At 44.9% G+C, this 14,388-nt stretch overlaps 1 protein-coding gene across 4 annotated transcripts in view; it reads left to right on the forward strand.

Moving 5' to 3' along the window:
* The window catches only part of IGDCC3 (immunoglobulin superfamily DCC subclass member 3), a 191,829-nt gene that overhangs the window by 150,156 nt on the left and 27,285 nt on the right, over window positions 1-14,388 (forward strand). For all 4 annotated transcript variants that reach the window (XR_008892402.1, XM_056571730.1, XM_056571731.1 and 1 more), the window contains 4 exons: window positions 1,553-1,683; window positions 1,771-1,908; window positions 4,217-4,375; window positions 12,382-12,547. Coding sequence is in view for 3 of the 4 variants with exons in the window: in XM_056571730.1 (XP_056427705.1) it covers window positions 1,553-1,683; window positions 1,771-1,908; window positions 4,217-4,375; window positions 12,382-12,547 (594 nt within the window). In the remaining variant the exon portion in view is untranslated. The remainder of the gene's footprint in view (window positions 1-1,552; window positions 1,684-1,770; window positions 1,909-4,216; window positions 4,376-12,381; window positions 12,548-14,388) is intronic.

The raw sequence follows: 14,388 nt of genomic DNA on the forward strand, positions 1-14,388 counted from the left end.
GACACCTCTGTTCATGTCAGGAACTGTTCAGAGCAGAAGTTTGCTATGGGGATTTGTTCCTTCCCTGGACAGTTCCTTCCTGGCACAGACAAAGGTGTCAGCTGAGAGCACTGTGGTCAGACAGAAAAGAACTACACAAGTTCCTCTGGAGCATACAGCAGCTGACAAGTACTGGAAGGATTAAGGTTTTTAAATAGAAGTTATTTACAAATCTGTATAACTTTCTGGCACCAGTTGTTTTGAAAAAAATTGTTTTCTATCGGAGTACCCCTTTAAATGGTCACCAACTTTTTTTTTTATATGTTGTAGTACTTATATACTACAACATATCTGTAATATAGTTTAATTATTTTTTTATTTTATTAATATGGTGTAATTTACGTTTGAAAACCGGCCACTAGGGGTCTCCCTCCTAGTGGCTGGCTGCAGCCTGGCATGATGTCACGGCTGAAAAAGGACTGATGTGGCTGGGCATCGGTCCTTTTCATTCAGCCTGCGCTCGCTCCCTGCCTGTCAATCAGACAGGCAGGGAGCGAATGCTGAGAGCACATTGGCTCCCTGGCCTCACACACCGGCCCCGCCTCCCGGCATACGCCGCTGCTGCTGCCTCAGGAAGGACTCAGCACAGTACTTGGGTATGTCTGCTTGGGGTGGGGGTGGGTGGATTTTAGCGCCCGGGGTGGGGGGGTTTGCATAGTGCCGCGGCCATAACAAATATATTGCTGTCAGCGGGGCGGGCGGGGGTTAGCGCCGCGGCCACAGCGCTATGCAAAAACAAGTGTAATGCTTTCACCGGAGCGGGCGGGGGTTAGCGCCGCATGTATTGCTTTCAGCGGGGGGGGGTTAGTGGATGCCTCCAGTTGCTTCACCACTACAACTTCCAGCATGCCCTGACAGCCGATAGATGTCAGGACAAGCTGGTAGTTGTAGTGGTAAAACAGCTGGAGGCACCCTGTATAGGTGAACTAAGGGCGGAAGTGCCGGCCCCAGCAGGTATCAGTGACGTGGTGCCTGCTGGGGAAGTCTGCCTGGTAAGTGAGCACACTACCAGGCAGACAAAAAGGCATTTCTAAAATAGTAAAAAAAATATTTAAGGCAGGGAGGGAGTTAGGGAAAGATGGGCAATAGGCAGGGAAAGAAAAAAAAAAGGATGGTGGGAGCTACCCTTTAAATTTGCAAGCTGACTACGTTTGTGTCATTGAACTGAACGGGGCCCGCTGCAGTACTTCACAGTATACTTTAGCAACCCCTTTAACATCTACAATAGTAATGTACAGCGTAAATGCAGTGTGAACACGCCATTACTTCTTGCTGCTCTTTAAAGTAGAGAGTTTTCATAGAAGATTGACTGGATCCCCCTAACATCCTGCATTCTATCTCAGTCCAGCAATTGTTAGAGGCGCATTTGCCTAGGTGTCAGAGAGTAAAAGACAAACCAGGAGACAGACCTCCAGGATGCACTTTATAATGTCTTTTTATACCTATGTGTATCCACATATACACATAGATACTCAATATACATCTAGTTGTATTCTCTTCTTCTTATCCATAGATATACCTTGCTTCCCACTGGTGTCCTACAGATAACCGCACTCCAGGCCGATGATGCAGGAACGTTCCGTTGTGTGGCTTCCAATGCAGCTGGTGTTAAATACAGCCCTGAAGCTGTGCTAACAGTGACAGGTAATGCCCTGGAACATCCCCCGTACTAGTGATATATTGATATATAAGATGTTATGCTCTATGTAATTCTGCTATTATTTACTATAGGGCCTCACTACACTGGATATAAGGACCCAATGATCTTAGTTGGTCCAGAGAACCTCACAAAGACCATTCACCAGACAGCAATCCTTGAGTGTATGGCTACCGGAAATCCTCGGCCTATTGTGTCCTGGAGTCGGCTAGGTATGACTAACTGGCTTAATAGGAAATGTGCTGTAGTTCAGAGAGTAAACCTTATGGGGGAGATTTATTAAAACCTGTGCAGAGGAAAACATGCCCAGTTGCTCATAGCAACCAATCAGCTTGATTCTTTCATTTTAATGAAGGCCTGTGAAAAATTAAAGACGCAATCTGATTGGTTGCTATGGGCAACTGGGCAAGTTTTCCTCTGCACAGGTTTTGATAAATCTCCCCCTATATGTACAATAAAAAGATCTATTATTCTGATTCCTTGTGACAAGGGCTCAGAATACATGTCCAGTTATATGTTCACCTCTGGACATCTCACAGGGTTCAGTACATATACAGTGGTCCCTCAACATACAATGGTAATTCGTTCCAAACGACCCATCGTTTGTCAAATCCATGGTATGTTGAGGGATTCGTGCAATGTAAAGTATAGGAAGTTACACTCACCTGTCCCCGCCGTTCCGGACCACGTCCTCACCGCTCCCGATGCTGTCCCAGGGGCTCCCGATGCTGTACCGCTGCTCCGGTGTCTTCTTCGGGATCCTCCGGCTTCTTCCGCATCTTCTGCAGGGTCCTTTCTCGTGACGTTATTACGCTGCTGCGCGGGCACGGTGTGCGCACTGACGTAATAACGACGCCGGAAAACGAGGCCCGGACCCTGGAGAAGATACAGAAGACGCCGGAGGATCGTGAAGTGGACCCGGAGCAGCGGGGATATGTAAGTGAACCTGTCCGGGATGCTTAAACTGCTATCCGACAGCAGCTTAGGCATTTTGCGCTGGGTGGCGTGACCCTTTGGATAGGGGATAAGATGTATAAACCCGGAATACTCCTTTAGGGTACGTTCACATGCACAGATTTTTTAGCGGGTTTTCCGCTGCGTATTTGAAAGTGGGCGGGCTCTTCTCGGATGTCCGCAGCATATTTTCCACAGCAGAATGTACACTGCGGAAAATCCGCCGCAAGCCCCATTGAAGTCAGTAGGGACTGTGGCGGATTTTCCGCAGCGTAAATTCCGCCGCAGAAAATCTGCTGCGGACAGCAGAGAAGAGCCCGCCCACTTTCAAATCCGCAGCGGAAAACCCGCTAAAAAAATTTGGGCGTGTGAACGTACCCTGGATTTGCTGCTGCAGATTTCAATGTAAACTAAATGACTGAGCACAGCTTCTATTCGGCAGTTACAAATCCTGCGCATCAAATCGGCACAGGATCCTGTACATGTGAACGTCCCCCTAACACAATAAACCCCTAGAATACTACCCACTGACCAGATGTGGTGACTGGATCAGATTATATAGACAAGCAATAATTTTTGCTTAAAATTGCTAAATATGGCTTTTCTGAGCAGGTGATATAGTCTTTCTGTAAAGTGTACCCCCTGCCAAAATGACAGATCTTCTCTAGAATTCAAAGGAACATTAACAAGGTTAAACCACTCAAACATTTATGGCACGTTCACAGGATCAGCTATACATGTCTGGACAATTAGACAATTATGGAAAAACCCTTGTTTCCGACATTCAGCTGTTTTTACTCCTGACATGTCAATGTCTATACATTTACCAAGAGATTGTCAAGTATGTAATCATTTCATCATCATGTTCCCTGGGCTCTTCATCCTCTTATCATACACTATTTGATACTATTTGAAATACACATAGGGGGGATTTACTAAGACTTGTGTCTCACACGCTGGTCTTAAAGGGGTACTCCGCCACAAACATCTTGTCCCCTATCCAAAGGATAGGGAATAAGATATTAGATCGGGGCCTCCGCGATCTCCATGCCTGCAGCGGTGGTGTCAGGAATGCGAAAGCTTGCAGCTTCCACGTTTGTGATGTCACACCACGCCCCCTCCATTCAATTCTATGGGAGGAGGCGTGACGGCTAGCCTTCACGCCTCCTCCCATAGAAGTGAATGGAGGAGGTGTGGCGGCCGCATGGCCAGTCACTAGCCATGGTACCCCTTTAAGTAATGCTCTGCCAATGCCCTTACTGAAATGTGTCCCTTCATGTGACACCACACCCCCTTTACAAGATTTCTGCCCACTTGGCAGACTCGGTGTGAAGTGTCAAACAGTCGCAATTCTTTTTGCACAAAGCAGTCGTTTGCACAAAAGTTTTAGAACTTTTTGCCAGGTGCAGAGATGATAAATCCCATTCACAGACTATGTCTGGGTACTTTTAACACTTGGGAGTCTCTTGAACCTATGATCAAAGTTTGGGGGGGCAACACTGTTCCCGATTGCCACTGCTTAAAAACTGAACAAGTTTACATTTTATGGACTTGAATGTCTTTTAGATGGCCGTCCTATTGGTGTGGAAGGAATTCAAGTTTTAGGGACAGGAAATTTGATGATATCAGACCTGACCGTGCATCACTCTGGAGTCTATGTATGTGCTGCCAACAAACCAGGAACCAGGGTGCGCCGGACAGCACAGGGGAGGCTTGTTGTACAGGGTAAGTGAGAAGGTACCTGTCTTACTTACAAATAATTGGTCAGTTGACATTAACTTTATAACAGGTAGCCAGGTATTGTGGTGTCCCAGTACAGGACCTTGTCCTGTCCCTGTCCTAAGTCCCCTCAGTTAGAGTTCCTCCATTCTACAGGGCTCTCCTGCAGGGCTCACCCCTTGCTCACCTTGTATAAGGCATTGTAAGTGTATTGGGCATATTGTTAATTATGTATAAAATATGTATAAAGTTGTACAAATGTATAAAATGTATAGGACCTTCCTGGGTCATGTGATATTATCATGTGATGTACCCAGAGTTCTCTTGGTTCAGGACCTACAGGCTTTTCCACCAATGGGCTGTAGTCCAGCCTCCTTAGTATATAAGGGGCTGTAGTCTCTAAATTCTCTCTCTTTGGTTCCTGCTCATCATCCTGTACACTTCAGCAATACCAATTCAAGCACAATTGCAGCTAGGCCAAGGCCTAAGGAACCTGCAGCCACTACAAAACCGTGAGTTACCAAGCTCTATCTACAATTCCTGGTGACTACTATTCAACTCAAAGCATATAATTAGTAGCACAGTGGCCTGCATAAATCTCAAGACTACTAGTCCCAGCAAAGCCTGTGAGGTATCCTGCATCCCGGTTACCTCAAGAGAAACTGTATAACCGTAAAGACTGTTGCACAAGAAGTTAAGTAAATGTTCCAGTTATCTCATAAATCCTGCTGTGGACATTCCATTATTTATTTCCTGCCATTTTTGGGTCGGATGTTGAACGCAGGGCCTAACTCAGAAAACAACCGCATCCTGGCATCACGACAATTCAAGGGTTAATACCACCAGACCAGACCACCATTGCCTCACCCAGACACCACAGTATATGTGCACATAGGCTTGGATTTTAAAGAAGGTGCCACAGGCTTGGATTTTAACCCTTTAAGGACCCAGCCAATTTTCACTGTAGGACCCGGCCATTTTTTGCACATCTGACCACTGTCACTTTAAGCATTAATAACTCTGGAATGCTTTTACCTTTCATTCTGATTCCGAGATTGTTTTTTCGTGACATATTCTACTTTACGTTAGTGGTAAAATTTTGTCGATACTTGCATCATTTCTTGGTGAAAAATTCCAAAATTTGATGAAAAAATTGAAAATTTTGCATTTTTTTAACTTTGAAGCTCTCTGCTTATAAAGGAAAATTAATATTCCAAATAAATTATATATTGATTCACATATACAATATGTCTACTTTATGATTGCATCATAACGTTGACATGTTTTTACTTTTGGAAGACACCAGAGGGCTTCAAAGTTCAGCAGCAATTTTCCAATTTTTCACAAAATTTTCAAAATCTAAATTTTTCAGGGACCAGTTCCGTTTTGAAGTGGATTTGAAGGGCCTTCTTATTAGAAATACAAAGTATTCAAAATGACATTCAAAAGGTTTGTTAACTCTTTAGGTGTTTCACAGGAATAGCAGCAAATTGAAGGAGAAAATTAAAAATCTTCATTTTTTACACTGGCATGTTCTTGTAGACCCAGTTTTTGAATTTTTACAAGGCGTAAAAGGAGAGAAATCTTCCTAAAATGTGAAGCCCAATTTCTCTCGAGTAAGGAAATACCTCATATGTGTATGTCAAGTGTACGGCGGGTGCAGTAGAGGGCTCAGAAGGGAAGGAGCGACAATGGGATTTTGGAGAGTGAGTTTTTCTGAAATGGTTTTTGTGGGGCATGTCGCATTTAGGAATCCCCTATGGTGCCAGAACAGCAAAAAAAAAAAACACATGGCATACTATTTTAGAAACTACACCCCTCAAGGAACACATCAAGGGGTACAGTGAGCCTTAACACCCCACAGGTGTTTGACGACTTTTTGCTAAAGTCGGATGTGTAAATGAAAAAAAAATTTTTTTTAACTAAATTGCTGGTTTTCCCCCACATTTTATATTTTTACAAGGGGTAATAGGAGAAAATTACCCCCAAAATTTGTAACCCCATTTCTTCTGAGTATGGAAATACCCAATGTGTGGACATCAAGTGATCTGCTGGTGCACTACAATGCTCAGAAGAGAAGGAGCACCATTGAGCTTTTGAAGACAGAATTTGGTTGGAATAGAAGTCGGGGGCCATGTGCATTTACAAAGCCCCCCCGTGGTGCCAGAACAGTGGACCCCCCCACGTGACCCCATTTTGGAAACTACACCACCCACAGAATTTAATAAGGGGTGCAGTGAGTATTTACACCCCACTGGCGTTTGACAGATCTTTGGAACAGTGGGCTGTGCAAACAAAAAAATTACATTTTTCATTTTCACGGACCACTGTTCCAAAAATCTGTCAGACACCTGTGGGGCGTAAATGCTCACTGTACCCCTTATTACATTACGTGAGGGGTGTAGTTTCCAAAATTGGGTCATATGTGGGGGGTTCCATTGTTCTGGCTCTATGGGGGCTTTGTAAACACACGTAGCCTTCAATTCCGGACAAATTTTATCTTCAAAATCCCAATGGTGCTCCTTCTCTTCTGAGCATTGTAGTTCGCCCGCCGAGCACTTTACATCCACATATGGGGTATTTTCTTACTCAGAAAAAATGGGGTTGCAAATTTTGAGGGGCTTTTTTCCTATGTTTCCTTGTGAAAATGAAAAATTTTGGGTAACACCAGCATTTTTGTGAAAAACTTATTTTTTTTTCATTTTTCCATCCAAATTCATCAAACACCTGTGGGGTGTAAAGGCTCACTATACCCCTTATTACTTTCAGTGAGGGGTGTAGTTTCCAAAATGGGGTCACATGTGGGTATTTATTTTTGTGCGTTTATGTCAGAACCGCTGTAAAATCAGCCACCCCTGTGCAAATCACCAATTTAGGCCTCAAATGTACATAGTGCGCTCTCACTCTTGAGCCATGTTATGCGCCCGCAGAGCATTTTACGCCCACATATGGGGTATTTCTGTACTCGGGAGAAATTGCGTTACAAATTTTGGGGGTCTTTTTTTCCTTTTAACACTTGTGAAAATAAAAAGTAAAGGACAACACCAGCATGTTAGTGTAAAATTTTAATTTTTTTTACACTGACAGGCTGGTGTAGCCCCCAACTTTTCCTTTTCATAAGGGGTAAAAGGATAAAAAGCCCCCCAAAATTTGTAGTGCAATTGCTCACGATTACGGAAATACCCCATATATGGCCCTGAACTGTTTCCTTGAAATACGACAGGGCTCTGAAGTGAGAGAGCGCCATGCGCATTTGAGGACTAAATTAGGGATTGCATAGGGGTGGACATAGGGGTATTCTACGTCAGTGATTCCCAAACAGGGTGCCTCCAGCTGTTGCTAAACTCCCAGCATGCCTGGACAGTCAGTGGCTGTCCGGAAATGCTGGGAGTTGTTGTTTTGCAACAGCTGGAGGCTCCGTTTTGGAAACACTGCCGTACAATACATTTTTCATTTTTATTGGGGGAGGACAGTGTAAGGGGGTGTATATGTAGTGTTTTACCCTTTATTATGTGTTAGTGTAGTGTAGTGTTTTTAGGGTACAGTCACACTGGCGGGTTACAGTGAGCTTCCCGCTAGAAATTTGCGCTGCGGCGAAAAATTTGCCGCAGCTCATACTTGAAGCAGGAAACTTACTGTAAACCCGCCCGTGTGAATGTACCCTGTACGTTCACATGGGGGGGCAAACCTCCAGCTGTTTCAAAACTACAACTCCCAGTATGTAGTGACAGACCGTGCATGCTGGGAGTTGTAGTTTTGCAACAGCTGGAGGCACACTGGTTGGAAAACCTTCAGTTAGGTTCTGTTACCTAACTCAGTATTTCCAACCAGTGTGCCTCCAGCTGTTGCAAAACTACAACTCCCAGCATGTACTCATCGCCGAAGGGCATGCTGGGAGATCTAGTTATGCAACATCTGGAGGGATTGCAACTACAACTCCCAGCATGCCGAGACAGCTGTTTCGGCATGCTGGGATTTGCAGTTTTGCAACATCTGGAGGGCTACAGATAGAGACCACTGCACTGTGATCTCCAAACTGTGGACCTCCAGATGTTGCAAAACTACAAATTCCAGCATGCACAGACAGCAAACAGCTATGTGGGCATGCTGGGAGTTGTAGTTTTGCAAGATCTAGAGTGCTACAGTATAGAGATCACTGTGCAGTGGTCTCTAAACTGTAGACCTCCAGCTGTTGCAAAACTGCATCTCCCATCATGCCCAGCAGCTGTCTGAGCATGCTGGGAGTTGTAGTTTTGCAACATCTGGAGGGCTACAGTCTCAGACTGTAGCCCTCTAGATGTTGCTAGGCAACTTACCGGCTTCCGTCGGATCCAGGGAGCCGTCCTCTTCTGCTGCACGACCTCGCCGCCCGCGCCGATCACCGCCGCCGATCCGGTCCCGCAGCTTCCACCGACGGGTAAGTGGATCTTCGGCGTTCGGTCCTCGTCATTTCCCCGTCCTGCCCCGCCTATTGTGGGTGGGCAGAACGGGGAAAATGAAAGTAAACCCCCCCGCCCCTAATCTGCTATTGGTGGTCGCGTTTAGACCACCAATAGCAGAGATAGGAGGGGTGGCAACCCTGCCACCTCACTCCTATCGCTAGAGGGGGATCGTGGGTGTCTTAGACACCCGCGATCCCCCTTCTATTCCTGGTCACCGGGTCACCATAGACCCGAATGACCCGGAATCGGCGCAAATCGCAAGTGTGAATTCACTTGCGATTTGCGCCGATCGCCGACATGGGGGGGGTCTGATGACCCCCCTGGGCATTTGCACGGGGTGCCTGCTGATAGATATCAGCAGTCACCCCGGCCCGGTCCCCGCCCGGCACGTGGCGGGGACCGAAATTCCCACGGGCGTACAGGTACGCCCTGGGTCCTTAAGACCCAGGTACAGAAGGCGTATCCATACGCCCTAGGTCCTGTATGGGTTAAAGAAGGTGCATCAAAGGCATGAAAGGGCCTCCACATATCATGTTCCATTTACAATTTCTACATAGCAGAAAGCTCTATGCAGGCGCAAGGGCCCAGGTGCAACTTCTACCTCTGCACCCCTTTAGTCATGTCCCTGGTCAAAGTGGCTGAATAAGTCAACAAATATAGTTAACTTGCAAAAAATTTGTGTTTCACCCCACCCCCCACCAATTATACATTAGATCTGCATGCCACAAACCAAAATCTAGACCACATATGAGCTTGGGTAGCTTTTGGCTATACAGTACTCTAACTTCTGGTGTAAAGTATAGTAAATTTGTTGGGCTACAAAGGCCCCGCCCTTATCACTGATCCCCCACCCACTTTTAATTTGAAAACCTGCCAAGTGGTGCAAATATTTGTGTCTTTATTCCTGTAAAGCAGTTAATCAATTGACCCCACAGACTCTATTCTTTCCATGTGGTCACCAATATAGGAAAGCTTTACCAGCCCAGAATAAGTAGAAAACAAGACAAACAGAAAAATGTGTGAAATAAGGTTCAATCTATTTTACTGTGAAAGAGAATCATAGATCTCTGCGTCTGCAATATTATCTCTGTATTTATTACACAACATTCAGTATTTTTATAAATGGCTTGGCTACATGAACCCCACTGGTAATCTGTTTACCTATTCAATCCTGCATTTATGTGCGCGTTATTTAAAAAAGACAACGTCACTACTACGTATTCCTCTGGGTTACACATTAAGACATGTTTTTGTGTTTGTCTAAATGAAATATCTCACAAATTCTTAAGTGACCGATTCTGCGTTGTCTTTGTCTTGGTAGTAGGGGAGGTTGATCATGGTAGAGTGGTTACATTTGTATGTTCCACTGCTCTTTCCCCTTCCATTAAATTAGTAATGCTGCTAAGTAATGTAACGCAACAGATTGAAGTCCAGACGGGATTGCATCAGCAGTGACTGTGTTAATATATTGACCCTATTAAGTCCTTCTATGGAAGCCTCAGAATTTTCCCAGCAGCACTATTCCTTGCAGAAAGAAAGGAACAGGGCATGGACAAAGGGAGTAATCTGTGCATTCAGTCCCTGTATCCTCCCACTTCCCTACTCAGCATCTTTCTGTGATGCCTGCATTTAGCAAATAAAAGTTCCCATTTAAATTTTTCCAGTAAAGAGTGGTGCATGTTGATATGCTGAGTGCGCTAGTATTGTCTATTTAATAATAGGGTTGGGTAAGGCACCGTAACCACTAACTTCTTTATGTTTCATACTCCTTTTATTGTTGGCTCTTGTACTGACAAAGCCCCGCATTGCTCTGCAGCACACCCTCAGTGCTATCAATCTTATTCCCTGCGCTAGTTTATGCTTCCACGCTATTGTTTGGTGGGCTATCACCATTAAAATTAAGGGGTAGAAAGCTGCTGAGATCTGTCACACGCATGTATGTAAATGTTCCTGCAGGTTCCCAGAGCTGGAGATATGAGATGTCGAATAGTGATCATGGGACAGTCATTTTTTCTGGACTTCTTTTTAACAATCCGAATGAAGAACACTAGTCAGCCTCTCTTTACAGAAACAGCTGCTCACAGGGAACAATAGACTGTATTCAATTGCACAGCTAATGGAGATATGAGAAACGTTAGGTTCAATGAAGCACTGGGAAAAGATAAACACCGGTCCCATCACATTTGCACCCTAAAAGCTCATACGCAGACTGCAATTTTCTTAAAGATGTTTACTCAGAGGCAGAGATAGATTTTCGTTCACATGGGGCAAAGATTCAGTTCACTGCCCTAGTCCTACATGTGAATGCCCTGGCCAAGGCAGTGTGGCCTGTTGGTGCACTCAGGCCTCAGGGGTACATGCTCCAATAGCCCTCCGTCCCCACAGCTAAGCCCCTAGTTTCCCACAGTAAAACTATCACAGGTATTGTGAACAAAATAAATAAGTACAATAGGACGCACCTGTTACAATTCATTCACATTAGACAAATTACATATTTTTATATTTGGATAATCCTTTTTCACCTGTAATAAATATTTATTTTTCATTTATCACTGATTTTTTTTTATTTTTTTTTTAATACTTATACAGGGGAATTATTTATTTCTACTGCAGTGTTCTGCTGGAAGAATGAACAAATTGATTCTTCAGGTAGAATCTGCAAGCAAAGTCTTATTGTTTAAAAGGGAAACTGACACCACCTTTGCCCATATCATACCACTGCTTCTGCTATAAATGATACCATTGTTATACAGATGTACTGCACAATTGTATAGATTCCTTACACTATTAATGTGCTTGGTGCACTAGGGGCATTACTTTTGGGGCTGGACCAGCCTTTTTCTATATCCCACTGTACCCTCCATATCCTACTGAATACTATTTATGCATTGAATTGAACCCCCTCATCATAAAAAGGCAGTCCAATCTGCAGACACGTGTCTTAGAGGAAAATAAGATGAGCAGATTGAGATATAGTTTTATTGGAAAATGCTCAGTATAACTAGTAATTTATTCATGTACATTTTTTCTCAATTTATCATTAGTAGGACTGCACACTGGGCTCCTAAACCTAGACTGAGCAGAGACGTACGTGAATAAATGACGAATTATAAAGACTCTTTAAAGGGGTACTCCGCCCCTAGACATCTTATCCCCTATCCAAAGCTTAGGGGAAAAGATGTCAGATTGCGGGCGTCCCACCCTACTGTACCGGCATTTATTTAGAGCATTGGGTGCAGCACCAGAGGCTTGTGACGTCATGGGCAGCCCCACTCGTGCTGTCATGGCCACACCCCCTCAATGCAAGTCTATGGGAGGGGGTCTGATGGCCGTCACGCCCCCTCCCATAGACTTGCATTGAGGGGGCACGGCTGTGACATCACGAGTGGGGCGGGCCCATGGCGTCACTAGCCTCCGACACTGTACCCGACGCTCTAAACGAATGCCCTGTAAATAAAATGTTTTAGTCTATAAAGTCTTCTTTCCCTATTGTGTCATACTAAAAGTCTTACCACTAGATATACCATGACATTTTTATCGTCATTCATTTTTCTGCATTGTCCTTTTCAGCCCCTGCTGAGTTTGTCCAACATCCACAGTCCATTACCCGTCCTGTTGGCACTACAGCGATTTTTACATGTTTGGCCCAAGGGGAACCACCACCACAAATCACATGGCTGAAGAATGGACGAGAGCTGGAACCCAGAGGGCACATCAAGCTGAAAAACAATAACAGGTAAAAAGAAAAAACTATGTTAAATGGGCACTGTCAGATCCCAAAACTTTTTACATGTTGTTACTGATGAAAATTGAAGACCTTTTGTAAATTTTTTGGAATATTTAATAAAGAGAACGGCTCCAGAAAATCACATCATTAGGGGTTTACTTACTTACTGGGACACAAACCAGTTCTACAGTAGCATCAGGCTTGTCCCTGAGTCAAGGACAAGAGATGAGTCATGGACAAGGCTGGATGAGCAGACACACCAATCACCTCCCACCACAAGGGAGAGACAGGCCCCCTTTCCGAGAGGATTTCTAACACTGTGAGCAAATGAAAAGAGGGATTTTATAATAAATAAAGGTAATAGAGGCATAAATATTAGGTGTACATGGTCAGGATTAGGTACTGAGTAATATATAAATTTTTTTGTGGGATCTGATAGGTATGCTTTAAAGAAGTGCATCGGTCTAAGTCTTGGCCTCAGTTTGAAGGGCACTTTTTCTCTTTTTATTATTATAACAAAACTTACCGTATTTTTCGCCCTATAGGACGCACCGGCGTATAAGACGCACCAATTAATAGGTGCAATATCTAAAAAAATTAAGATTTTGAACCCAATAGTGGTCTTCAACCTGCGGACCTCCAGATGTTGCAAAACTACAACTTCCAGCATGCCCGGACAGCCGTTGGCTGTCCGGGCATGCTGGGAGTTGTAGTTTTGCAACATCTGGAAGTCCGCAGATTGAAGACCACTGCATAGGAGGTAATACTCACGTGTCCCCGCCGCTCCGGACCCATCACCGCTGCCCTGGATGTCGCTCCATCGCTGTCACCGTGTCCCCGTCTCTCCGGAACGTCTCTGCTGCCGGCCGGGTATCCTCGCTCTCCGTCGCCATCATCACGTCGTTACGCACGCCGACGCACGTACGCGAAGACGTGATGACGAGGAAGGAGAGCGCCGGCCATACAGGGGATCCCTAAACGGAGAAGACACGGAGGAGGCAGGTAAGGTCCCTCCCGGTGTCCTGTAAGTACTAACCCAGCTATTCAGTCGGGCTGTTCGGGACCGCCGTGGTGAAATCGAGGCAGTCCCGAACAGCCCGACTGAACAGCCGGGTTAGTGTCACTTTGCCTTCAGACGAGGCGGTCAGCTTTGATCGCCGCGTCTGAAGGGTTAATACAGGGCATCACCGCGATCGGGTCCCGGCCGTTGATGGCCGCAGGGACCGCCGCGATAGGGGTGTATTCGCCGTATAAGACGCACCGACTTTTCCCCCCCAGTTTTGGGGAAGAATAAGTGTGTCTTATACGGCGAAAAATACGGTAATTTTTCATCTATATTGCAACACCCATTCAATACGTATATATTAAACTAATGCATGGAATAACCATAACTTTACTCTAATGTATAAGAGAAAAGTCAGGACAATTTAAAAGGGGGTGCAGGATTAAGGAAAATGGTTAGATTATTTTCCCCAGGCACAGTGCAAGACTTGCTCATTGGTTGTGTCTGTTTTATGCCACCTTATGTAGGAGCAGAATATGAGATAGGGAAGGTGAGCACTATGGTTTACATATCATCTGTAGGCTTATATCATTTAGAGAGGGTTTCTGAGTTAAAAGCAGAGGGATAATTGCCAGGACTCCTAGGAGAGACAGAGTCTTGCTTACCGCACCCACATCTAGAGAATTACATATTTCCTTGTATGAGTTTGTGTACAGAGAAGGTTGTTAATAATCCTGTGTGGGTGGAGTAAGCAGGACTCTTAGGCTATGTTCAGATGGCAGAATGGCAGTGCAGAATTCCACATGAATATTCCATACATTCATTCTGCAGCAGCAGAGTCCCATTG

This window comes from Hyla sarda, chromosome 4 (genome assembly GCF_029499605.1).
Source record: "Hyla sarda isolate aHylSar1 chromosome 4, aHylSar1.hap1, whole genome shotgun sequence".
Lineage (NCBI taxonomy): Eukaryota > Metazoa > Chordata > Amphibia > Anura > Hylidae > Hyla > Hyla sarda.